Raw genomic sequence first — 27,721 nt, 5'->3', positions numbered from 1 at the left:
AAAGGCCGCATGTTTGCCAAATAATGACTATTAATAGGTAATAACACTGTATTTGCTGGGTTTAGAAAATTTAATTTACTTGACAATCCTTATTAAGAAGAGGCAAAAAAAAAGAGGGAGTGAGGGATTAGGGGTTCATACATTGCAAAAATGTAGTTATTTCATCAACAAAACTCATGGAGAGCGCTCACATGTTCATATATAATAATTGCACTTTATAATTATAGACAGTTTGCCATATAACTCAACAGGCCGACATAAATAAATAGTATTACAGAACCAGTGCAGACACACAAAGAGCTACTCAGTCACGCATCTCGAACCATCGGAGATAATATAGCCCTACGAAGAAGACACTGTAAATGATTCAGACGGCCTGCTTTTCAACATGGCACTCCAGTTTACCTACGGCGCTGTGAACCAGTGTCAACCTTCCAGAGGAAAACCCCCTTATTTCATTCAAGAACAAAAATCTTCACCCAACCTCTTAAAGTTTATAAATGCTAAAAATACAACCAAAGGGCACGTGTTTCTTGGCCTGAATGCCACAGTGTTGATTTGGATATGCAACGGTCCTCACACAGCGAGCTGAGCGTTAAATCAATTAATGTGTTAAATTACATAATCTGTGACCGTACAACAAAAAATATTCCCATTTGTATGCAAATGATCCAAAATATTCCAGGCTGTTGCACTGATTGGTAACAGAAAAGTCAGTGAAAAGTGGAAAAAAAAAAAACAAAATCCACAAGAAAGCGGTCAACAATTAAAAGCTCAGGTAACAGTGGAAGAATGTTCCCTCACCAATAAGAAGCAAATTTTATGTAAAAATATACAGTATATTCACAAAAACAGTTACCAGAGATCCTTCCCAGATTCAAGTACGTGTTGTTGTTTTTTTTCAGAGGGGTATTGATGATTATTTCAGTTCAGTGTGTTTCCATCGTTGTAGTGAAGGCCTACAGAGCAATTACAGTGGATTTTAGGATGTAATCGTGATTAGGTGCTCAGCGTCGGTATTAAATGTTTAATGGCCATTTAGGATATAAAAATAAAAGATGAAAAAGTCCATAGGATAAACCTGTATCTTGATTATCATTTACCTTTTCGGGCTTATAACGCTAAGCCTTCTACAAATACAGTACATGCACAAACTAAAAAAAGGCATGTCTCTTCCTCACACGTCTGAACTGACACTTCCGTCGTCTATAAAAGGTTTCGTCACGCCTGGCAGCACCTCGTCTCATCTGTAGACGGGGAGCTGGATGTGCTGTTGGTGCTCCAGCAGCTGAGGCATCCCCATGGCTTCGTACCCACGGCCCAGCATACGCTCTTTGATGCAGGGAGGGTGGATCTCACTGATGAGGCACTCCAGAGACTGCAGGCTGCTGCTAAGTACTGCAGCATGGCACAGGCTAGAAGTAGGCAGCCCACAACAGAGGTTTTGGTCTGTGCTGTAGGCCTGGGTATGAGCAGGAGGAGGAAGAGGAGGAGGAGGGTGGAGCTGTGGCTGGTGATGCTGAGGATGGTGGTTGTGGTGGTGGCGGTGGTTTGGGTGGAGGTGGGGATGGGGGAGCCCCACGTCTCTAGGCCTGGCTGCACATGTACCCGTAGCCAGCACCTGAGAGGTATAACAGTCAGCGTTGGGAGTGCCGTCCCAGAGAGGGGCGTAGTACTGACCGACGGAGAGCTCCCCCTGCATGGCGCCGCAGTTCAGAGAGCAGCCGCTGAGCCGCTCCTGCCCCACGCCGCCGGGATGCGGCCTGTACGGCAGCTGAGAGGAGCACGCCAAAGGGATGCAGCTTTCAGGAGATTGGCCTACCCCGGCCTCCGCTGCTCTGTGCCCCTGAGCGCTGTTCCTCACGCTGTACATCCTCACTGCTCCCTGCTGATAGGGCTGCTGCTGCATTTGAGCTTTGTGCTGCCACACCGTGTAGTCGCTCTTCTCCAAGTATCCAGCTTTGGCTATGTCTGCGCTCTGCGTCGGCAGCACTGCCCCCGCGAAAGGCAGACTGCTTTGGGGCGGCACTCCCAGGACAAAGTCTGAGTCTGAATGTGCCACGGCAGCCACAGCCTGCAGGGAGGGGCTGGATCGGGCCTCTCCCCCCAGCTGCAGGGCCTGGCTGTGGGGAACTCTGCTCATCTGCCTCATCAGGCTTTGAACCTCTGCCAGCTCGGACTGGGGGGCCAGACTCTGATCTCCGGAGGCTATCCCTGCGCTAGAACAAAGTGTCTCAATGGGTACATCAGGGGGCTTACATGAGCTTATACGATAGGCCTTATGCCCATGTCTGACTGTGTAGCCATTATTCAGAGGATTATTATACGGTGCCACAGAAGTCTGGCTGTTTGCATGTTTAGTCCTCCTGCCCTCCGAGGTTTTCACCACACCTTTCACCACCACGGAGGCTTTGACGATGGCCAGCAAGCCCTGGTAGCCTCCTGAGTATGGGTGTGAATAGGGGCTGTAGCGTTGGCCCGTCGTATCCAAGCCGTTGACAGTTTTGTTGAGCTGTTTGTGTTGCGGCACCCGAACATCTGACGGAAAGATTTTGATGGACAGCGGGCTGTTGGCGGTTTTCTGGGCAAAAGCGTCCAACTCTGCAGGAGACGGGTAGCGAGAAATCATGGAGGCCGGCTCGCCTGGGAAGAGAGAAGGCAGAGAAAGTGATTAGAATATAAGCAGCCCGGCAAAATCTGTTGTTTTTTCCACCCTTTTACAGTCTCAAACCTGTGTTGGAGGATAATGGTGGACATCAACCGGTGTTCTAAACTAATTTAAAAAGGGAAGAAACACCTCCAGCAGTGTTTGATCAGCACGTAATGACATTAATACAGAATCGGTTCAACACAGAATTAGTTTAAAAAGATGAAATGTAGCAACAGGAGAGGAGAAAAGAGCCTGTTTTATGGCCATTTGTGCCATTAAACCACAGAAAAAGGGATTGAAGTCTAGTCTAGTTTCAAAAACTGCCCTTTTCAAGTTAAATAAGATTAAACCTTAGTATAAGCAGGGTTAGTAATTTTTAAAAAGACTAATGTATCCAGATTACTGATAAATATTTAGCCATTTTCTTAAATGTTACAATCCACTTAGCTGATTCATGCCTCATTTTTGTGTTGTTTCTCAATAACTCTGCAATCACTCAAGCATCCCCAGCTCCTGCCTGTGAAATTTTGTTCCACTTTATGCTTTTATAAACTTGAACCGATTCTACTGTAAAAGCCCGGAGCCTAAACTGTGAAGGAAAAGTTGATGCTGATGGAAAAAGAGCAATCATCACGAGCGCCGCTGATTGAATTGTGTGCGGGAAAGCTGACGGGACAAACTAAGATTGGATTTAAACACTATTATTCAGGCAATTTCATGGCTGCTTAACTCCCGGCGACTACGGAAAAGGTGGAAAAGGCGCCCCATTTAAAAACAATAAATCACCTGGTAGAAATTACCGCCACCTTTCAGAGTGACACTTTTATGGAATTTCTGACATAAAAAGAAAAGCTGCTGAAATTAACCTGGATCACACTGTAAGCCGGTGGAAATCACAGCAGGCAAAAGAACACGGCTGTAATCTGCAATAAGGGGCAAAAAAATAAAAACACTTCATTTCATTTTCAATAACAAAACCAATTCCAGCTATGCAGGGGAGAGCTCGCTCGTTTTTCCCATTTGAAATTGATTTGGGAGTTCATTTCATTTCAGGCCTACAGTGAGGCTCCCGACTGTGAAAATGAGTCAATCTACAAGATCCATCTCATGAAAGAAATAAATTGGGTGTTTAAAATGGAGGAAAGAGGTAAGGTGGAGTGTTCAATCCATCCAACAATCTCCCAGCGGAGCAGAAGGAACAGCACCATGGTGCCAGGAGCATGAATGAATTCTGCAGAGAAATACAACAAAGCAAAACACTGCTTATTATGTATCACAGTGTAGTGCTGCTATAGAAAACAATGACATCTGGGATGTTGGAGAGGTGTTTGTACTGTATACAACATCAAGATGTGAGCTCTCTCTTCTCTGCTTTCCCATAATACGACTCAAGGAGAAAGAGGTAACGGGAAAAACCAGCTGCAATAACAGTTTCTGGCTAAAAGCACAATATTCACGACCAGAAAAGAGAAGAAAAAGAGGATCGTATGCACCTGAAAGGAGCTTTTAAAAAATAATAACCCTTTACCGCCGCACAAAATTCCTCCATTTCCTGCCTTTGGTAACGCTGCTCAATTGCCAAAGACTGCTAATTTGGCAAAACAAATCTCTGACAGGCATTTTAGCCATTTCTGGTGGAGTAAAATGTCAGCGCTGAGGCCTGCACGCTGCGATCGGCTCGCCGTTCCACAAACACTTCAAACACTCTGAATGCTAACACGTCTTCACAGGGTGTCTGATATTGTTAGTCCAGAGATTACAGCCCTGTCAGAGCTACGGAGACACAACACAGCTGCACTTCCCACTGCGGCTGCCTTAATGTGGCACTATGGAAACCTCATTAGCAAATAGGCACGCTGCATTCACAGATTCATCATCTGAAGACCGCTACTGTGTGACATATGCATCGAGAAAAAGGGGGGGATCATTTTAGGTGACAGAAACTAGTGGAGAGCAGCACAATCTAAATTATAACCGTTTCAATTGAGGAATTTTGTACCGATCAGTGCTGTTAAACGGCTGTAAACTGAGCTCAGCACAGCCGTGTTTACTAATCGCTGATGTTTTTCCCAAAGCATGTGGTAGCAGTAATCAAAGTGTATCCCGAAGCCGTTCTTCACAATATTCCCTTGTTTCAGGCTTTCCAAAAAGAACACCGAAGTCAGATATTATCTAAAATGTGTGCTTCATTTACAACAATCTGGCACTGTGTGCGATAGTTGAAGTTTCTCTCTGAAGCTGCCAACTAGAAAAAGCCTACTGTGTAGAGGCTGCAGTATCACCCAAACTCTCAACATGAGGGCTCACACATATTAGAGAAAGTGATAACTGATGATGCGCATGAAGTATCTCCTCCATGGTGCTCTGCAGGCGTCCCAAGAGGTCACGTGCACACTCCAAAACGTTTGAATTGGAATGCTTTACTTAAAAATAGCTGGTGTATTTCACAGTAAGTGCATTAGTCACATGCAGCTCATTCTGTCCTTCAACCAACAAGTGAAACATTAAGGCAGCTTTCCTCCCAACCTGAAATGTTTCCATGTAACAAATGAGAATTTCTAAGCAACAAAACCGCAGTGAAGTTAAGAAAATGCACGATGAGTTTAATCAATCTGTTGCCTCGAGGAGTTGAGATCATTCGTGCAGGTTTGCATTAACGCAGGTTTAATTTTTAGTCAGTGTTTAATCCAGAAGAAATGTTCCAAAGGCAAACTGGAAGTCATTAAAGCAAAGTCAGCTTATCTCAGTGATTCCAACCTCCTGGGGTCAAAATATGAACCACAGCGGTCGTGAGATTATTAACAAGAAAAGGAAAGAGCGACAAGAAAGCCTTCAGATCTCTAAAAACAATCTGAGAGGAGAGAAGTAGAGTTTGCTTCAAGTGGTGACAGTTCATTTACATTTGCAACCTGCGACGAGGGATCACCACTCGGCTGTAAAGGATTACAAGCAAAAGAGGATGCAAAATGGCGGCTTGTCTGTTTAATTTGGTGGCAAATTTTAATAATCGTTCGCAGTTTAACACCACAGATTGAGACCCCGTTCCCTAGGTTTCTTTACTCGCCGCCACTGTGGTCACACAACAAAATTCAACGCTGTAAAATAAAGATAAGAAGCGAAAACAAATATGAGGCTGTTCACATGACAACGGGGAAATGGCAGCTATGTGTTGCGAGGTAAGGAATGGCAGAGAGATAATTAGCAGTCTGACCTTAAGCACTTAATCACCCTGAACCTGCAGACTGCACGCTGCTTCTCCCTTCAGCCCTGACAGCGAGCGCAGAGGCAGATGGAAAAACAGCACAGAAAATAACATCAGCCACTTTCCGCGAGCAGCCTTGGCCGAGGCCACTATGCAGCGCTTAAACATTCTTTGACCTTTCAGCATTTTCCCCCGCTTGCATTAAGACAGGGATGATTGAAGCAAGTCAGACGGGGCTGAAAGGCTTGGTTGCGATGTTTATTTTTTCTTAAAAATGAGCATGATGACAGTGATGTGTGATGCATCCAGAGCCCTGGTAGATTTAAACATGCTGCTCAACTGTTATGGCACCAAAAGAGAAACTGGCACACTTTCATAGGAAACACCTAATCCTGATTTCCTCCCTCCATGCAGGGGACATGCTTGGAAAGAAAGCGCTGGGGGTGGGGGGCCAATAATAAACTCAATCACCACTAGGCCTAAGTTATTATGTGTGTTCATGTGTGTTTCTGAACTTAAGAAGGCTATTTTAAAAAAAATATTAGCATAAAGTTAATCTGTGCTTTTTTTCCCAATCATCCCGTGATATACAGATAAATATACATGTGGTCTTTCGAAACCTTTTATTCCACCCACATACAATCCCACTCGGTGCTTTCTACCACTTTAAACTGGCTAATCTTTTTCCCGTGGTCACCCTCGAAGCCATTTCCCCCCTGATTAGAGCAGAGACCTCATTGTTTTGGAGCAGTTTGAGTTAATCACTAATTTATGGGCAAAACAAGCCCCAGAGGCAGGGCTGAAACAGGAGTTGGACAAGCTTATTGCGTTTCCAAAACCACGGCTTCCAAACCATTTCATGCCCAGAGGGAAAACATAAGGAAACAATTAGAATGAGTGCTAGATATGATTCCCACATGAGATAAAAAAAACCAAACTAAATTCATATTCCTCGCTAATATCCATATATGTTGGCAGGACTGCCAGCCAAAAAGAAGAAAAAAATCCCACAGGTCTTTGATGTTAAGCTAAAGACTTATCTGGAGCACTTTTGTGAGATAACATGTTTACGAGTGTCAAATCCTGAGCAGGAACATGGCACCGAAAAACTGGCAGTTAATTACAGAACAGCTTCTCAGCAGGCATAAATACTTGTTTACCACACCAATAATCCTGATATTTAAAGTACTCTGGCCTACCTTAATAACCAGGGACTAGGCTCAGCACATTCACGACGCATTTAAAACCTATTTCTCTGTTACCATGACAACCTCCTCTATGCACCCAGTTGGCCCAAAGAGCCCAGTCATTAGAACCATGTAATTAATTGGCCCTGCCTTCATTCATCTGTTTGAGACGAGCTCCTGCAATCGACTATCTGCCGGTTAGACGGAGCAAACGGCTAAGCTAGCAGCTGCTGAGTCTCCTCTCACTACAAACTGAATATAAAATTCTGCTGTTTGTTTAGCTTGGATCATTTACATTGTCAGTTATTCGAAATCAAGGAGGCTGATAACCGATATTTGGAAACGATAAACGCTTGATGCAGTAAAAATGGAAACACTGGCATCAAATCTTAGCAAAATACAAACTCCAACACAAAACTTTGTTTAAATTCTTTAGATTATTAATGTTTTATGGATGTTTGATTTGAAAAGAACTTTTCAATACTCAGCTTTTAGTGTTGATTGACTATTACCTGTGATGTGTAGCCAATCAGATAGCCCTGTGGGTGGGACATTGATCGAGACCACACATTGACTAGAGATGGAGAAAAATGGCTGCTTCATCGCCAAAGCAGCCATTCTGATCCCGATAATCAAAATGATTGACCAGTCTGGTAATCATTTGACCCCTATATTTACAGGATTATCAGCAAACTATATCCTGCTGGGACTGAATATATATAGAATCCAAAAAATGAATTTCCAACCTCAAATGAAGTTTCTGATACTGGTTGTTATACAAAGAGTGAACGCAGTTTAATGCTGCACTGATTTATTTTTGGCCAAAAGGGAGCTTATAAAAGTCAAATCAAGCAAAGCACAAGACTATATTATTGTTTGTTAAAGTTTCTGGGATGGAAGAGTTATTTCAGGTGCCCCCTGGAAATAAGTCATTTTCGCAGCAGTTAATTTTCGGTGACTCATAGCTGGATTGCTTCTGCTGTTTTGATTGACATTAAACTCTGCTGTGTGCAAGAGTAAAGAGAATGTCTGTTTCCTTGATGTGAAGTCAAAGGTAAAAACTTATGTAGCTTTAAAAAAAAAAAACAAGGTGAGAACTTAACTACGATGGCTCTGTTCTCAACTGCAGTGATGAAACACTTCAAATGTGCCACTGATCTGATTCGCACCTCTGACTGGCTTCGTCTTCTCAGCAATAGGAGCCGAGACCGAGGCTATGACAACCACACCGATGCATTTTCATTTAAAATGGCATCGTAAAAGGAAAATTATCTCTGTCCAAACACCGCACCATTTCAGAAATCATCACTGTGCATACTAATATGCCTGAAAAACTCCATCACATGAGCATTCACGCACACTAACGCAGGTGAAAACATGGGGGTTGGTTGCTTAGTTGTAGAAAACACAATGAGGGAGAGAAGACGAGAGTTTTCCTCAGTTGAACAACAGCTGCTAGTAGAGACAAGGTCAGGAGCGCCTGTAATTCATTATCCATGTTGAATTAACCACCAGTGCTCCAGACTAATGTCTTTGTGTTCTTGCAGAAAATGGCCACATAATAGAGGAACAACACCTAGTGACAGTTCATCCTTTGATGCGCAACACGGGTCAAAAGTGACTCAAATCCAATGGAAAATGGGTATCTCCTGACCCACTGTGCATCAAAGGGTTAAGACCAAACAGAGAGCAAAAATGAGTGTCATTCAGACACTGTCCAAAAGTTTCAGGCTGAGATGTCAACAGTAGTGTAGTGTTTAGAGCCATCCACGATGTCATGGAACACACAGGGCCACCAGAACACATGCTCTTAAATATCACTCACCCTAACCTCTCTATTAAAAATTTTCTTCAGTAAACACACAAAAATAAAAAACACTCATCCATCCAATATTCCCTTTTCCATCGTCTTTCTGTGTCAGTAATCTATATATGAAGAGCCTTCGCAAAACGGACTAACCTCGGGGTTGAACACTTAGTTATGTGTGCTCGAGGAGGGTCTGGCGAATACTTCTTTGCACCAGTGTCACTCCTCATTTGTTTCTGTGCCGCTTGGCCCAGCTTGGGCAAAGTTTCCCCTCTACAAAGCCAAAGCCGAGCGCAGGCCAGCAGCGTGGGAAAAAAAGCACTTCCAGCCCCTGCTTTCAAGCAGAGATAGCGGAGAGGAGCCGAGCTCTCATTCGCTCTCATCACATAATTCCTAACACTCGTTTCTCAGAAATCTCTCACATGGGTTTGCGCGGCTGAGACCTCTCATGTCCTGCTCGCTCCGTTTATTGATAGCTAAAAATGGAAATGGCTTTGAAAAGCGCAGCGGTGGCTAAAGACTGTCTCCATTTAACTCGATCCAGCAACGACTCATTTAATGAAGAAGCCTGGACCACACAGACGGAGCACCCATCAGCAGTCTATTCCCCGTGGCTGTGCTTGAAATGTCAGACTGAAGCTGGAGGGTTCTGCACTACGCACAGTCGCAGTACATAAAACTCAAGGGGGGGTGGAGGAGGCCCTGCAGGTAAACAGGATGAAAAACGCATCCGTGGTTCTGCCTGAGGCAAACTAGACCCTTCTGTTCCAACATTTAGCAGACAAGTGCTCCACTGATTCCCAATTAATATTTAATAACACACACAAAAAAAAGACAAAGAGGTATTTCACCCGAGGTAATGAGAGATGAGTAGATGGAGCTTAAGACGAATGGAATTTCCAGCCTTTCAGATTGGAGCATGGTTGGATACACATTGTCTGGTAAATAAGAGAGATGTAATAATTAGCTGCAGTCTGTCAAACCAACTCACAGCCTTTTCATTTATTTTAGGTGATTATTATGCAACGCAGTTGGCTCACATCTTACTGAGTGTCCTGTTAGTCTTGTTGCACCTGTTAGATCAGGACAGCTTTAATGGGCCTTTTAAGTATATGGGGTTCAGTGACCTGAGCGACATGTTTCCACTCAACCTGACCTGAGCGGATGTCTAATTATCCAAAATAAGTGAAAACTCCTGTGTGAACGTGCAGGTGTTGGGTCCAGGTGTCACTGAAATCTGGTAATTACAGGGTCATTAAATCTGGAAATAATGATGTGCTTTGTATACTTTCCATGCTGTTTCCAAAATGTGCATTTACTGATTTATACACACTCAGTGGACGATTCAACTTTGCAGATTAGTACAATTCAAGATATTCTGATGCACAGGTCAATGGAAACAAGCAAAACATTTACTGGTAACCAGCCCAGACTAGACATAAGTGCATTTAGAGTATATAGACAAACTATCACATAGACCAGGGCTGTCAAACATATGGCCTGTGTGCCAAAACCGACCCACCAGAGAGTCCAGTCTGGCCCGTGGGATGACTTTGCAAAGTGTAAAAATTACAGAGATGACATTAACTGCTATTTTAAATTTGTCCACTGTACTGCCACAACTTCTATGTATTTTTTTTTGTATATATTTAAATTCAATACATTTACAAGGCAGGGAGACAACTTAACCTTCTTTCTTTATAATTCCCACTTTAGTTTGTATGGTGTGATGCTCAGGATTGCTACACAGATGTGTAAATGGATGGGAATTTAAAATAATTTCTACATCTTGACAAGTTGTTTTGATCGTAATGTAAAATACTACATTGCTCAGTTCCAGAAACCTGTGACTGAATGTCTTGTGCCTTTCGTAGACACACCGTGATCAGTAAGTTGTAATGTGTAAATGGTAAACTGAGGCATAATATTGTTGAAATTGAATTTATTTTTCTTGAGAAATTTCAGTTTGTTTTGAAAAAAAAGATAGTCCATTAACTGTGACTATTTTTAGAAAGTGCTTCTTTGAGCTAAAACAAAGGGAAGTATTTGGAGTAGTCATCATTTATAGGCTATTATGCCATGATTTCATTGATCCAGCCCGCTTGAGATCAAACTGGGCTACATGTGACCCCTGAACTAAAATGAGTTTGACACCCCTTACATAGACTGTGGATCAAATTTTGTCTTTTTGTCAGAGGAAAAATAAAAGGTGTGCAATATTTCAGTCAGCATTTGGATACTCTTGACTTCCATGAAACCACAATTTGAGATCTTCTGTTTCTTTTCGTTCCCAACAATCCCTGTTAGCTTCTGCAGTGCAGCAGCTAATCTCTCATGGGTCCCAATAAAACACAATAAATGATGCATGATAGCACAGCCTCAAAATAATAACAACACGACACCTACACCGAAAGGAAAACAGAACGTCTATAAAACGAGCAAAATAAGTTATGCTTCATGGCTAAGGACATTCATAAGACTGAGAAAAACACACCCAGTAGAACAATTAAATTGTAAGTAGATATAGATCTTCGATATAGAGTAGCTTCAGACCAGAAGTATAATGCATCAGCAATTTTTAAAGCAATAGAGAAAAGGAAACCACAGCAGAATAAATTCATTTGTGGCACTGTGATCTCATTATGTGAATGTAGGCTGCCCAGGAAGAAAAGACTATGCAATTTGGACTGCTGCACAAATAACATGAACATAGAGTACATCAAGAAAGCAAGGTTCCGACCAAGAACTAAATCTGCAGACACGCTGCATTTAATCAGTTAATTGAAAGAAATCTAATCACAAATCCCAGTCCCAAAGATACCCACTCAACCTTTCAACGAACGCGGTATAATCAGTCAAGATGAAGGTCAAACGGCACTGACATGAAGCACTTTCTGCTCAAAATGTGAACATCGTTAGTAACCCTGTACGGGAGAGTTGATTAACTCTGTAATTTTAGAGTCCACTTTGACCTGCATGCATTCGCGCTGCAGGAGCACACTGATTGCTAACCCAATTAACAGGCATCATCATCAAGGGGCTCATTATTTTAATTCAAGAAGCCTCACAGCAATCGAAATCTCAGCACACTGATAAAAAAAACTTTGCATGTTTTTTACGTTAATTTGGAGACAAGAAGGTCAAGCAGAGTGTGACTTTTACAAAGTAAGTCAGCTACGTGACCAAGGCGCTGCGTATATGTTTGTGGTGTTTACTTTGCTTCATACAGACTCACCTTTGCGGATGCATGGCTGCAGTGGTGGTACCGGCAGGAGTAATGGCGGTGGTGGAACATCGAGGCTTTTGGGTGTGCAGGCCAAACGCTGCGACGAGAGGTTCTGTCGTCTCTGGATACAGGCCAGCATGATAGTTCACTAGGGCTGCGCACAGCCTGGGTAGACCTGCTGAAATAAAGAAAAATAGCAGCTTTTTTATTCTATTGTCAACACTTTTAACACCAAATAAAGTAGTCTTTATGCAAGCCAGACTCTGACACATTAGTGGCCCTATGAGACTGTCCTTATGGACAGCAGTGCTTTGAGCCAACAGGCATCATATTCACCATGTTTTACATATTGCGTTTAGCACATTAGAACACAAAGCACAGCTGAGCTTAATGGGGATGAACTTTGCAGGTAATTGATCTGAAATGACTGATTTGGATTTTGGCATGAATGTGATTCATTCAGTGGTTGTTGAGATTTTTCAGTCTTAACCACAAATGTCAACTTGATGCCGGAGAAAGTCAATGAAATTCATTTTCTGGAAGATATAATGGTGAGTAAAATCAACTGAGGAGAAAATTTCATCAGATAATTTAAAAAAGTGATCTGCTGCAGGAATTAAAGAAAAAAAGCCATGGAAAAACCAAACCGAGTCTGGGTACCACAGACAAAACAGACGGTTTCATCTTCTGGGGACCATGAATGTTTGCACAAAAAAAGCAATTCCTCCATTTGTTGCTGAGCTTTGTCAGGCTAGAGCACATTATCTATCATTATCTGACATAGACTGTGGGTATAAACTTGTCATTGGCTGTGTATATACGCTACCTACCTCTGTTAGCATTTTCAAAATCCGCCTCACTACAGGAAACAACAACCTCTGTGCAGCAACCTGCCACACTGAAAACTACAAGTTCTGCAGAGGATTTGGATTGTGCAGTAAGGCGGCTCGGCTAGTTTGTTAAATTAGCTATTTTAATGAGAGTCCTCGTCTCCTTGTATGCAAATGTTCCACCAAAACAACTCCCCTGATGCTATTTTCAGGGGATACTGTTGCTGCACCCTTGACTAAGCTCTGCCCAGTATGTTCATGACTACTTTAAAGAAATACAAACAGCAGAGCGTTACTTCTCCTATAGCAGAATGATCTGACTCTGCAAGACCAGTCTGGACCACAGTAGTACCAAAAATAATGGCTTAAAAATATCACTACGGATAACTGATCTCCAGCACTTCTGTTCTCATGTTTTTATGATTTAGTGCTGAAGTAGCACAGTTAACAAAATGATAGAAACATCAAATGATAAGCCGTACAATCGAACTCCTACAACAAACATCAGTTTAATTCTAGAAGGAAACTGCAGTCTTGTATCTTCCATGTTAGTTCGGTAGTTTGAATATCAAACTCTGCACCCACTTGGGTCCTTTTACCATATTAGCATTCAGCAGCTCCTCTTTGAACTGCAGAGTACATTTAAGAAAATATCACTTTAATGACGACTCCATCTCCTTCTTGTTATGATAACTCTTTCCTGTTATCAACCTTGTTCTGTCGGTTGCGATCACACAGATCATTTACAAACCCTCTCGTAGCCTCGGGCCGTGCGATTCAATTTCTAACCGGCCCCGAGACCTTGGTTTCTTGTTCTATAAATTTATGGCCGTATTGATCAGCGGAGAGAGCCAAAAGCAGCTTGCTCCCCAAAATAGGCCGCGCTGTTTGCAGAGTTAAGTATTATCAGTGGAAATGAGAGCCTGTGTCTGAACAGGACTGCGCCTCCCCACAGCTGTGCTGATTGAAGCAATCATTGTGAAGAGAACGCCAGGCAGTGAGGGAATATTTCACTGATAATCACTTTTGACATTCGCTTTGATTATTTGAAAGAGTCAGCAAATTTGAATGCCAGCATTGCAAAACTAAAAAACCCTCAGGCTACCATAAAATACATTTTCCTGTATGTTAATCAGGTATCTAGACAGACAACTGCTATCAATGTAAAATATCACAGATGTAAGTAGTATTAATAGTTAACCAATCCACAAAAGGAAGCACCGTATTTTCCTTACAATGCCGTTGTCCCCCATAAGGCTGATATAAGCCCGAAGCGTACAGCTGTCAGACTGCCTTTTTCCTTGTTTGGTTTTAAGGCTCTTCTGGATTTTTGTTTTTGTTTCTCCCGCAGGGTTCGGAGGGCAGCGAAGGCAAGTCAACCACAGAACAGAATGTTCAGCGACGGGCTGCAGAAACATGATTACCTTCGCCTCAAAAGGAAGAAGAGACAGAGTGGCTTTTATTTTACTCAGGTGCCAAAAAGAAAAAAAACCTCACTCCTTCCACTCTTCCCTCTTCCTTTCCCCGCTCCCCTCCTCCGCTCAACATCTGTCCCTTGGTGACAAGCTCACTTCAAACTGCTCAGTGCAACCTGTCTCATCTCAGCACACACATCTGAAGAGCTAAAAGCCTCAATATGGTCAGATTCCATTTTGAAAATAATAGCAATTTCACAACAACCCTTCCATTACCACACATTTGTCAAGAGGGAGATACTGGAAAGGCAGAAGGAACACAAGAGAGAGAAGGCATCTCCAGGGAAATCCCTTCACAAGCAGAAAATGAGACATGAATTGGAATACCTTCCATTACTCCCATAATTTGCAGCTGGAAGAAAATACATCAAGGAAGGCATTATAATTCAAAGAGAGGCCAGCGGTGGCTTAGCGAAGAAAGTTTCACTGAAAGCAGAGAAGGGAGCCAGAAATGGCACATAAAGTACAAGTAATGATGGCTTCTTTTATGCCGCTGTTTAAATTTAAAATTTAAAGAGATTTTATGAAAACTTAAGCTTAAAATTTCCTTCTCTCTGTTGAATACAGCTACTCGAAAGAAGGGACGAGAGATAGAAGATCAAAGTGATCCCGAACACGATATTATCTAGGCTGAGCCCTGGAGCAACTTCAGCTCTCCAGCCCTCCGTGTTTTGCTTATAAAGATGTTTTGTGTTTGGCGCTTTCTTATGATGTTCCATGAGGATGTATCACAATCATATGTGGCTGAAATGATACAGAAATTGAACATGGGACAACAGCAAAGAAACTGTCAGCAATCTTTAAAAGTGCAGTTTTTAGCCCAGCTCCATTCAACCTTCACAAATAGGATCAAGGACCTTGTCATTAACGTAATGATCAGTGTTAGCCTCCTTCATGAAAGCAGCTTTCGTCAATCAACTTTTCAATCAGCAGCGACTTTTCCAACTGACCTTTGAGCCACTACGGTCGAGGTTACAAGCCAGATGCGAAGCTTCTCACAAAGTCCTGCCACTTCCAGAGCCTCATGTATTCAAGGACGTCTCTGACACGCATAACAAGAAAAAGGACACAAAGTTTAAGCTGCGAGGACGGTTAATTCTCGCCACTCTCAGGCGACATTCATGCAGCTGATAAGAAGCGTGATGTGGTCCACTGAGGGGTCTGCCTGGGAGATAAAGACCTTGCGCTCTGCAGTCCATCTGACTGTTCCCCGTGGTGTTGTGATAAGAATGTTTTTGGCGGTTATTTTTCAAGCTTCCGCCCCCCATTCGTCATTGACAGAATGCAAAAGTGCTTCATTTTCTGAAGTGATATCTGTCCTGGGATCAGGACGGGGTGTTTGGGGAGACGATAAGGTCAAGTGAAGAGGGAGGTGATGGACTGACTTTAGTTTAAGAAGCGCAGCTGATGCTTTAAACTGAATTTTAATAGCATCTGTTCAACAAAAAAAATATAACCTCCAGCTAAATTTCATCATCCAACTTGCACCATTCATGTCCTGACAATCTAAGCAGACAATCCACCCTATGTGATCAAAGTTGTAGAGATAATAAAGCTGGATATGCGTGATTACCCGCACAATGCACCGCTACTTCAGGAAAATGTGAAAAGGCTCATGACTCGCTTTACCTGTTTGGGTGTACAAAGCAGCAGCGCAGGAATATCCATCAAAGCAGGCTAAAGCCCTAAATTATACAGAGACTCAGACAAGAGCATCTGTCTGACCTTCTGGAGTCTTTTATGACTTCAAGCAGCATCAAAGGTCAGAGCAAAGATAGAAGCAAATTGCACAAAGAACCTCCCTCTCAACAAACATGAAATGCACAGATAAAAGATGCACACTGGCTCTCCACACGTGGAGACACACACACACACACACACACACACACACACACACACACACACACACACACACACACACACACACACACACACACACACACACACACACACACACACACACACACACACACACACACACACCCCCGAAGCATCTCAGCTCCTGTTAGCAGTTCTCAGGATCCTCAGTTAATAATTAGATGATAATGAAAAAGGTTTAAGACGAGGCACCCTTTTCACTCTCTGAGTGGATTAGCATGAGTGCTATGCTAATGTTTTCCTTTCCTTCCATGCAGAAGCTGCAGATGAGCAAAGGGGGAAAGAGAAAGAGCACAAAAGCAAAAAAAAAAAAAAAAAAAGTAGAAGGTTAATTTAGGAATAAAAAAAATGACTAACAAAGAACAATTAGTCATTATGGAAGAGGAGAAGTAGAGTCTCTTTTTGAACGAGGATGACAACAATCCACTTGCTGTATAATTAATTGTATATTATCTATGGCTTTTATACCGTCTTCAAAGTAGGTTCTGCAGGAACCTGTCGAAGTAATGGAGACCAGACAAGTCGTCTTATATACAGACAGAATTAGACAGCAGTGCTGCTGCAGCTGCTGGATTCATCTCCATACACACACACAGATCACCCCCAATCCCCTCATACATTTTTAATAGAATCTATTACTTCTGGATTAGCCGATAAGAGCTGGCCTGGTTAAATTCTATAACAGTTTACATAATTGGTATCAGAATGGCATATAAGAGAGACCCAGATTTCTCTCTTCTGCTTCTGTGTAGCGGAAGTTAAAAAAAAAGACATTCTAAAAAGTGAGACACAAAGGTTCACATAAAGGATAACCAAACAACCCGGGGTCTGCTCCACGTTGGAGGAACACTCCAGGCCTGCGGCTGATAACAATGAGCCTCATTACCATTGAGATTAGCTCCTGTAAAAAGGTATTACAACAGCGTTAGAAAGCGTTTCCTATAAATTTTTCACGCAAGCACAAAATTTATGCAATTTATCGCGGAGCAATATTCAGACAGATGTCCAGAGCTTTCAGTTGGATGTAAATCAAGTGGTGTTAATGGCTGGATGACTGAGAAAAACATTAACATTACAGTTTCTCCCAAGCAACATTTTATCTCTGACACGGCTGAGTTACAATGAAGCAGATCAGTCTGAAAATCCACTGACAACCTTTAATAGTCTGTCAGCTCTCTCACCAGTGCACAGAACATTATAATCGAGCAAAAGCTAATATAAATCAAAGTTGTTTATGTATGAAATTATCGCTGTAGTGTGACACCGTTTCCTTATACGCCTACATCTACGTTCAAATTGTGCTAATCCTCTGCAACACCCCTGAATGCGGCTTATGAATAGAATAAAAACAAATCGAAATTCATTACAAATCTGTCAGAAGCAATATATACAGTGTTAGAATTTCTCCATCAATTAGCTACATTGCCAGTAGCTTTCTGCTCATTTTGGTGTGCATATATTCTCCAATTTTCTTCTTTACTGCATCTAACTGACATTGTTTGGAAATCAACATCAATAGCATGTAAAGGTAGAGTATGCAATTTTGATCCAAGACTCTTGTTGCAAATTTTAGTGAATATCTCCTCATTGTCTGCTTGTTGTCTGAAAAACAATACAGTGATTGTACATGCTGGCTCTGTGAATTGGGAAACACACAAAATGGCTCAAACCAAAACACACAATGCTGTTCCATGTGTCCATTTTGAGCTGGTGTATGCTCGTGTTGAAAGACAGGACAGAAGGAAAGTGAAAGGAAAGGAAGATGGGGCAGAAAGGCAACAGTGAAAGCAAACTATAAACTATATATCTAAGACTGACATAGCAACCATGATGTCACCCATTCATTTGGCCACTACCATTGTAAAACCTCCAGTTTGGCATTTTGTCGTTGCTATGTTCATCTTTAGAAAACAAATAAAATGAGTGAGTGATGGATTTTCAGACTGATTGGAAAGAACACTAAACACAGTGATACTTTAGCGACCTGTTAATCTTTCGCTAAATTGTACCCTGCTGCATATTTAAAAAAATAAACATTACGCTGTATTCAAAAGGTTGGATCTGGCATTTGAGATCATGAACCAATTAAGAAAATGTTTACTTGGGTTTTTGTTCGTGTTTCGTGGGAAAAGTAGGATCGTTTTCCTATTGATTTTTGTACAATTAAACTTCTTTTTGAAGTCATCCCCTGCTGGCCATTAAAAATCATGGAGGTTTAAGGCGCCTCCACACCGGCTTCACCTCTCAGACCTTCAGGCTACCCCCATCTTTTTCCCATTTTTTTTTTAACATAAAGTCTATGATGTTTAAACTGTAGGAACCTGGAGCAGGCTTAAGAGGATTTGGAGATTTCCCAAAATAGTCCCCCAATCAGCTCATTTAGCCTCCCTGTTTCCACTGTGGTGTAGAATCCGCTCAACTTACGAGGTGACATAATAATTTAATGACACCTTTGGCAACATCATTCCACAACAACAATTCAACAAAGGAGCCTGAAATGGTTGCTACTTTCATGTTGGTTGTGTTAGAGAATGTATGGCAAATTTGACATTGTTAATGATCATGTCTGAGAGGAGAACAATGAAAGAGCAGGAAAAAATGGCATTTTTTGCTTCTGTCTTCCCAGAATTTATCCAGTCAGTTGATTTTTCACAGGTCACAAATGCCTACCTTAGATTAGATACTTTTTTCCCCTTGAAAGCAGCCCTGAAGGAGATCCTACAGGGGGAAATTCTGCAGTCAAAACGTGTACACAAAAGGTGTACATGCCTGAAGATGAGGTCCTGAAGTGGAAAACTGCCTGTTCTGATGCATGCTAACTATCCAGATATGCCCACAAGTTAAACCTTAACAATCTTACTACATAATCACAGACTCCACTTTTAAACTAGGCACGAAAGATGTAAAGATGCAGAGTTTTTTTTCCTCACAAATCCGACCATAGCTGCGACCACACTTTCTGTAATCATGCAAAGGTCTCATCACCTTCAGCACAAACATTATTCAAGAGTATTTTCAGCAGAATTTAACATTTAACGCTGCTGTAACAAATAGTTTGAAATGAATAACAGCACAAGTCCATGAGATCAGAGCTTGAACCAATCATTTCAGCAGCACTATTTGTCTACAAGGTTTGCAGTTTTGACAAACAATTAATCATTTACTTTGGAGTTAATAGAGATTATTTCACTGAGTTTGTCTTTCAAAACAGTAGTGGTGCGATGATTAGCAGTCACCATATCCAATATAATCAACGGGAACTAGAATTATTGTCTAACATTTTATTTCTCTTTCATTTCTGCAAATTGTCGTATCTTTTTAAAAGGAAAACCCAACAGAGAAAAGAGCTCTAAATGTTGGATTTGTTATTGGGAAGACAGTAATTTAGGATTTTGACATATAAAGATGTTGAGCAAAAATGGATCCATGCACCCACAGCTGCACAATTAAGTCTTATCTTTGAGAACAGCCTTGGATCCGTGGCTGGGAGTAGAAAGCCTTGGACTGACCCAAATCTGCCCTTGCGCATAGCCGGTGCCAAGGTAAAAGAAACACACGGCATGGGGTAAAGTCTGGCCAATGCCAAGGTAGCATTAGAGGGTAAACAGAGCCTTATCTTATCCTAATCCCAGCATGCACACTGAGACTCACTGTCAAAGAGCTACGGCTATGTGGCCCAGCCTTTGGAAAACCTTGACTTCAAAAGATAGCAGATCCTGAAAGAGTGAGCCGTAGGTTTGGTGGGAAGATAACTTCTTTTTCCCAGAAGATGCAAACTATGATTGTAACTACATGTTGGGCCAACTCATCTATAGGCAGGATCACTTTTAGTCCTCCGATTCCACGAGGAAGAAGAAGATAGAAATGAGTTTACGTTAGACAAACATAAATTACTCCCGAGGACAACCCTCTGGCTGCTTAGTTCACCGTTACATTGTTAAGGGTCACTGATTCCTTAAAGCCATTAAAATCCTCAAGCAAACATACAACTCATTAAAAACTGCAGAGAAAGCGCTGCCTATATGTCTCTTATGTGGGAGATAACCTAATGAGAAGCTCTCTTACCATGCATCGCAGAAACATTATAATTTTCCATGAGAGTCTTTGATCTGTGGACCAACTTATGATGTAATCATCTCACCGCCTTTCTTCTCGGGGGCAAATGACGATGCATCAATTGCAATTTGGCAGTAAGTTAATCATTAATTTAAAGTAATTACCGAGCAGCAGCGTGCAGACGAAATAATAATAATGACCTCAGCAGCCCCGTCCCCTCCACAGTAACCTCGGAGGCCCCATCTTTAACCTTCCACCCCTAACCCACGTCTCGCTACCCCCTCATCCTTTTAGAATGAAAAGAACAATTACACAGATTTCAAAAGATGGCAGGATACTCATAATGACACATGACATCTCAGGGCAGATAAAAAAAAGGTGATTAGAAAAGGGTGCACGAGAGAAATTGCTAAGCAACCGGACCACTGACATTTATCCCAGAAAGACTGACAGAAAGGTTGGGTGCATGTACATCCTCTGCTTCACCTTATCCTTCAGTCTGCTAACCATCTCCTAATGCACAGCAGGAAATTCACTGTACACTTTAACAGCCCTTAAAAGCAAGGCAATGGATGACACGGCAGAGAAAAAAGGAGACATGACCTTAATCGGTCCTCGTACTGGCCTGGGTAATAATCTTCCAAGAAAAGGTCATTCTCGTGGCGAGCTGTTTCCTCCATTCAGTAATTCGGCAGGCCTGGAGATTGAGCGAGCCTGGGGAAACTTCACAATAAATCAGAGCTCAGCTTCGCTCCTGAGAAAGCAAAGGGAAGCAGGCAGCCAAATGACAAATCCCTTTTCTTCACAGAGTTGGAATTACTGCTGGGTTGTGATGTGAGATCAGAGGGAAACCCCCATGGGGATACCTGCACATTGGCTGCTCATGATACAATGCAAATTAAAAAAGCCTCTCCGACAAGTTCAGGCTCAGAGAAAACGCACATTTAGGGCAGGCAACCGAGAAAAAGTGAATACGGAATCAAAAATAGTTAGTTGCAGCTGAGAATGGGATTTAAACATGCAGCACTGAGCACACCCCGACTCAGTGAAAGTAAGATTTAAGAGCAGATTTATGGGAGTCAAACTAATATACTGTGTGATGAAATGGCTCTCAATGTGGTTCATCAAAAGCCATGATTTAAAAATGTTTAGAAGAAGCTCATAAGTAAGGAAAAATGAGCCAAAAATATGTTTACATTGGCTGCTCATGATACAATGCATATTGAAAAAGCCTTTCTGACAAGTTCAGGCTCACAGAAAACGCACATTTAGAGCAGGCGACCAAAAAAATGAATTAGTTATTTGCAACTTGTCCTGAGACCTGAGAATGGGTGTTAGCATGCAGCATTAAACGTCTCCAGACTCAATGAAAGAGCAGATTTATGGGAGTCAAACTAATATATTGTGTAATAAAATTGCTCTCAATGTGGTTTATCAAAAGTCATGATTTAATATGTTTAAAGGAAACTCATAAGTAAGAAAAATGAGCCAAATATATGTTTACATTGGCTGTTCATGATGCAATGCAAATTAAAAAGCCTCTCTGACAAGTTCAGGCTCAGAGAGAACACACATTTAGAGCAGGCGACCAAAAAAAGGAATACAAAATCAAACAGTTAGTTGCAACTTGTCCGTTAGCTGAGAATGGAGTGTTAACATACAGCATTAAAAGTAAAGTGAGATTTAAGAGCAGATTTATAAGAGTCAAACTAATATACTGTGTGATGAAATGGCTCTCAATGTGGTTCATCAAAAGCCATGACTTACATATGTTTATAGAAAAATGAGCCAAATGTCTATAAAAATAAACCCAAAAGGGGGTTGACATATTTTGTAGCCAGAAAACGGAATAACAGAAAAAAAAGAAAAGAGGATAATAAAACACCAAATTGCAGGCTTTTCTCCTGTGCCTCTGGTGGTAAAGCTGTGACATCCCATCTCTCTGGGTAATAAAGGATCTGGCACAAGCAAAGAGGGGGGAAAGCATGCAGGGTAGAATTTCACACCTGGCCAATAATCTATAAGAACCTCTGCTGCGGGTAACCTTCAACCTCGGCTGCCACCGGTGCAGTGAGGTGCGATGATCCCACCTCCGGCTTCTAGACAATAGAAATGGAAACCTTCTGAGGCAGCCCCTGAATGACCGATAATATACTTCAAAGCACTTCCCATATCCACTGAGATGCTGACAGGGAAAGCGCCTTTCAGTAGCCGCAAAAGCCGTCATCCAATTCACGTGTGCACACAGATACTGGTTGGTAGTAGTGGAAGAGAAAAAGAAAAAGAAAAAAAAAAAACTACATGTGTTTGTAATGCAAATGTCCTTTTACGCATGCAATAACAAATTCAGGCCTGCTCTTCCTTCTGTTTAAACACATTTTAGACACTACGTGCTGTTAAATAAATCACTCTAAATACACATTAACCAACTCGCATTGCACTTTGCTCATGTGAATACAAATTAGCCCACAGATATGATGTATGTGGCTGTAATGATGTATAGTAAGGGCGAGACGCTCCTATCCATTAGTGCGCACTGGGCATCTTTCACCACTTCAGCGCTGTCGACCTAAAATCAATCCTCACATTGAACACTGAAGCATCATAACAACACCCTAAATATGATTTTAAATTATTATTATATATTAAACACAATTCTAAAACAAATCAGATGCAGTGCAAACAAAAAAAATCTGAACTAAATGAGGAAAAACTCAATTTTCCGCATTTTCTCACACAGTGAAGCGTTATGATGAGAAAAGGAAACATAAAGAGTGTCTTACAGAGTTTTGTCTTATCATAAGGCTTGTTTATCTTTGGTTCTCCACGGCTGATTGGTTGTTCTCCTGCTCGGAAGGCGTATTTCCTCTGCAAAAGCAATCCGGCCACTGATTTCGCTGATGCGCACTGGAAACCTCGAGAGAAACATCCATGGATGATCCCTGTTTTGTTTTGTTTTTTAACTGCGCGTCCTCGACAACACGTTCACCAGACAGAAGATCATTTCACCCGATCGGGCTTTTTCCCGTGAAACAGCCGCCGCTCGTGGATCATCTCGGCAGCCGACCGAGCCGTGTGAGCCTCACGGAGGGATGTCGGAATGGAAATGAGTCCTCTGCGCTGCTCAAACCGGCTCCGGGCCAATCAATCAAAGCTGCCATTTGAATATTCCCACGGCTCGGCCAATCCTGTGGCAGAGAAGGCGGCCGCTGTGCGATGCCGAAGGAAACACGTTCCCGTTTAGAGGAAAGACTTAAAGGGGAAGGACATCCGATACCGATTATCCCAAAACAAATGCAAGTTGTTTTTTTTTTTTTGGTTTATTGACTCCTGAACATGTGATCGGTCCAGAAAGGTGCGTAAAATCAACTCCAAATTGGTTCATGTGTGCAGGAGCAGAGGGAAACACTTCTTTAACTCATGTGTTGAAATCAATATGAAACTCTCCCACTTGGTGGCTTAAGATAGGACAATTATTTTTTGGATTACAAGTTTCCCAACATTTTAAGTTTGCCAATGTAACTGAGATGGAATTAACAGAAATCTGAACACTAGATGCAGCCAGCTTCAAAATTCTTGTTTCATTTTTTAATTTTTGGCATATTATAGTCAGTTGTTTTTTTTTTACAAAGAAGATTCTGGATTTATCTTTTGATCACTCTCTAAATCAAAGTGTGACGAGCCAGAGAGAATTTAATTTCCCCATGTTATTAGGAATGAAGTGCCATATAAATCAGGTTTTGACTGATATATGAATAGAACCCTTTGTACAAACATTTGGAATACAGATAAGAATCCATCTTAAAGACAGGGAAATACTGGATTTATCGCTAAGAATATTTTAAACTTATTATAATGTAAAATTCTACACATTTTTTATTGGAAACTCATCAAATACGTATCTCCGTGACATGGCCCCATTTGATTTCTTACATTAAAACAATTATCTTTGTGTATGACGACTTTTCCAAAATAGTATGTGTAAATATCCAGACAAGAGATTCTCATTAATCTGCTGCATTCCTTGGTGGAGTTGTGTGACCATTGGTGTACGTTTGTCCTTCCGTCTGTTATTCCATCTGTGCACAACATAACTCAAAAACAGACCAAGAGATTTGGATGAAATTTTCAGGGAAGGTCAGAAATGACACAAGGACCATCTCATTAGATTTTGACAGTGATGTAGCTTATAGTCTGGATCCACGGATTTGTTAAAGATTTCTGTATCATTGCGAGATAGCAGGACTGCGTCACTGTAACTATGACAACAAGTGAATGCTACATCAGCTGCCTGCTGACGATCAGTTGATTACAATCCTACATCTAATCCACCGCTACGTACTTATCATGACTTGTCCACGAAATTATACGACTGAGCAGGCTTGGTGGAATACTGACCTCTCTGAGTGCTTTTCTTGTTAAATAAGTGCTGATTTGTATAACGTTCCAATAGACCAAGTTAAAAAAAATATATTTTAAAACACCGATGGGTATTATAGATGTTTTCTGTTTACTAGTCAACAAAATAACTACTGCATGCTGACCAGTACATGAAAGAACAATGTTTCTGACCTGTAGTGTTTTCATCTTGATTGTATATAAATGTCTTCTCTTTGAAATTCAAAAGAAATATGACAAAAATATACTTATACATAGGCGAAATACACTAATACAGAGTGCTCACTCTAGACATATCAAAAATATATTGTAGACTATTACTGCTTTTTTTCCCCTTTGCATAAAAATGTGGGCCTTATACTGCTTTATAGGCTTCTGCTGGGTAATCATTTACAACTGGATCGTATTGTATGTAAATTCATATTCATTTGCATGTCAAATCTGAATCTGTTCAGTTACTCTTTAAGATAAGTTGAGCCTTTAAATAAGTAAATGAGCACCAACAGTTCTAAACTGTTTAGCTTGTTCAGTACATTTTTTTCTCTTCTACTTTTACATGAATACACTTATATCACACATAGGATATGCTCATCCTTGCATTATTACTTTTATACATGTTGAGAAGTGGTGGTTAACTTATAAAGTAGCACAAAATGGAAAAACTTTGGAAAAAGTACACATCAGAACTCCTCCACAGAGAATACACTTGAAGTCCCTCTCCGGTCATTGATTAAACCCCTGAGCACTCATCTCTGAGTATCAGAGTTACATATTTAGAAACCTTTTCCATGAAAACAACCCTCTTGCCTTAAAATGACTGACATTTAACTCATGCAGATATTCAGATCTCCCCTCTCGCCCTGCACTATTCAGTGCAGCTCGAGCACACCAGCTCACCTACAACCCTGTTTTAATATTGGCAATCACTGGCGATAACTGGCATTTCTAATACTGGAGTAGTTCAGCTGTACCTGCTCAACTCGGGAACCATTTATGTAGAATAATGATAGAGAAAACTACATCCTGCAAACTGACAGATTGGTTCATTTTTTTTATTAGTAAGTGATTGTTTCCGTAATAAATAATGATGGAATTTGTAAAGACATGATCATAATGAACACAAAAAACATTATTTTTCTTTTACTTTAAATAAAAATGTATCCGGTGGACTTCAAAAGTCTCTCAGTTATATATTGACCCAGTATGTTGTCATCAGTACGCTGCAGTTTAAAAATGGAAATGCTCCGCCACAGCGCTGACTGCTTATTTCATCATGTGTCTTGTGGCGTATACAAAGCACCATATAACCATGTTACCAAGATAAAAAAAACAACAAAAAAACTGTAGATTTTCACTAGAGAGGGTCGTTAATGCGTTCAGTCGCTGATTGGGAGACATAATAATAGACACAACAACAAACTTTGTTTTTTTCACAGATATTTTCACATCAGAGCAGGAAATAACCAGATAAGGCAAACTTTGTTAATGATGGCTCAGTTCCATTTAGTGTCCCAGTAAACTACAGCAGTGAGCGAGACTACACCACTCAAAGAGCCTTGGACTAGCTCACCTAAACGGAATACAGCTGTTTTTAATGTTATGAATTGCACATATGCTTTTCCTACGATGACAAGCCAAATTGTCTGCTGTGAAAAAGATCTACTGCTCATGCATGTCAGTCCCTGTTTTGCACAGAAGCTCATAAAAAACATCAACCATCTGCGGGGAGGACAAATTTATTTTAGAAAGGATACACTGTGAAGAAAAAATATCCATAATTTTGTGGAATGTATTTGTTTTTATTGTACAGATTTTTTTGCATTTTTGAAATACAGAAAAAAACACTAAAATTACTGCTATGTAACATGCAAAATACAATTAAAAACTTATAATTGAGAATGATTATAACATTTCTATATATACACAAGATGATTTTTTAAATGAATGAAAAACATTAAGATTTGACAAACATTTCTATTTTACTTAACAGATGAAACTGTTCAATTTCATTTTAATACTGTAAAAATCTTGATTTGATTTGATGCATTTAATGACTTCAAACAGAAAAACTACTATTTTTAAACAGATGTATTTAAAGATAATGAATGAATGTGTTTTCATCATTGTACATTTTTTATAAGAGTTAGCTACCTGACAAAAATACATTTTTTAAAATCATGTATGTTGCAGAATTGTTTTAGGATAAAAACAAAAACACATCTAAATAGCATAATAAAGGGTTGTTCTATGCAAAATAGATCATCCAGTTTATTGTGCTTGTTGGTTCATTTGTAACAGAACTGATTTGAAACTAATGAATTCAGTTCTTTAAATGTTCATATTACTTTTGTAGAAAGTGGAATAAGAGCGAGCGTCAGTGCACATCTCTGTGTCGAAATCAGGAATCTGTTTTTATGTTTTACATTTTGCTTCCTGAGGTGGATGCACCTAAAATTAGAGCATTTATCAATATAATAGCCTACTGTCTTGTTACCCTTAAGGACACGAGCTATGTGACATATTCAGATAGAAACGGCGGTCTATGCTTGACTACTCAGCCAGCCTAAATCTAATAATAGTTCCCTGTGGCTGCCAAAATGAACATGCTGTAAGTCTAATGGCATCACAGCATGAGGTGATGCATTATAGAGGAGAGGTAAATGTACCTGTGAATTTCTATAGGAGCATGTGAGTGAGCATGACATATCAGGAGCTGCTGTCATACAATTGGAAAACATTTTGATGTGACAAAGTATGGAATATAGTGGTATAGATGACTAAATTAATGGTTGCATTCTGTTTAGTCGATCCAGTTTCGGGGTGCTGGTGTTGCAGACTCACTGACTCACATGCTTAGAATGGATCCATTATTAATCTTATTATTAAAATCTGTGCTTTTCTTAATATAACAAGTCAAAATATCATAAATGTTGAAGAAATGATGAGCAAACACAGCTGCAGTCGCTCAACAAGATGCTTTTCCAGCTTATTTTCATCTTGGATTATTAGATT

The 27,721-nt window shown here is 40.9% G+C and overlaps 1 protein-coding gene across 3 annotated transcripts; it reads right to left on the bottom strand.

Moving 5' to 3' along the window:
- Positions 1-51: 51 nt before the first annotated feature.
- Positions 52-23,448, bottom strand: LOC110951537 (protein FAM222A). 3 transcript variants are annotated; one of them, XM_022194646.2, is made up of 3 exons: positions 23,095-23,448; positions 12,082-12,247; positions 52-2,643 (listed from the first exon to the last, which is right to left on the bottom strand). In XM_022194646.2, the coding sequence occupies exons 2-3, from the start codon at positions 12,209-12,211 to the stop codon at positions 1,244-1,246; spliced, it is 1,530 nt and encodes a 509-aa protein (XP_022050338.1). In that variant the 5' UTR covers positions 12,212-12,247; positions 23,095-23,448; the 3' UTR covers positions 52-1,243. The 3 variants fall into 3 exon arrangements, with proteins under 3 accessions (XP_022050338.1, XP_022050335.1, XP_022050336.1); XM_022194643.2 differs by having other exon boundaries at positions 12,082-12,250; positions 23,095-23,447; XM_022194644.2 differs by lacking the exon at positions 23,095-23,448 and adding an exon at positions 15,328-16,175 and having other exon boundaries at positions 12,082-12,250.
- Between the last annotated feature and the right edge of the window lie 4,273 nt (positions 23,449-27,721).

The sequence above is a fragment of the Acanthochromis polyacanthus genome, chromosome 18 (genome assembly GCF_021347895.1).
Source record: "Acanthochromis polyacanthus isolate Apoly-LR-REF ecotype Palm Island chromosome 18, KAUST_Apoly_ChrSc, whole genome shotgun sequence".
NCBI classification, from domain to species: Eukaryota; Metazoa; Chordata; class Actinopteri; family Pomacentridae; genus Acanthochromis; species Acanthochromis polyacanthus.
This window is presented reverse-complemented; position numbering and strand designations above follow the sequence as displayed.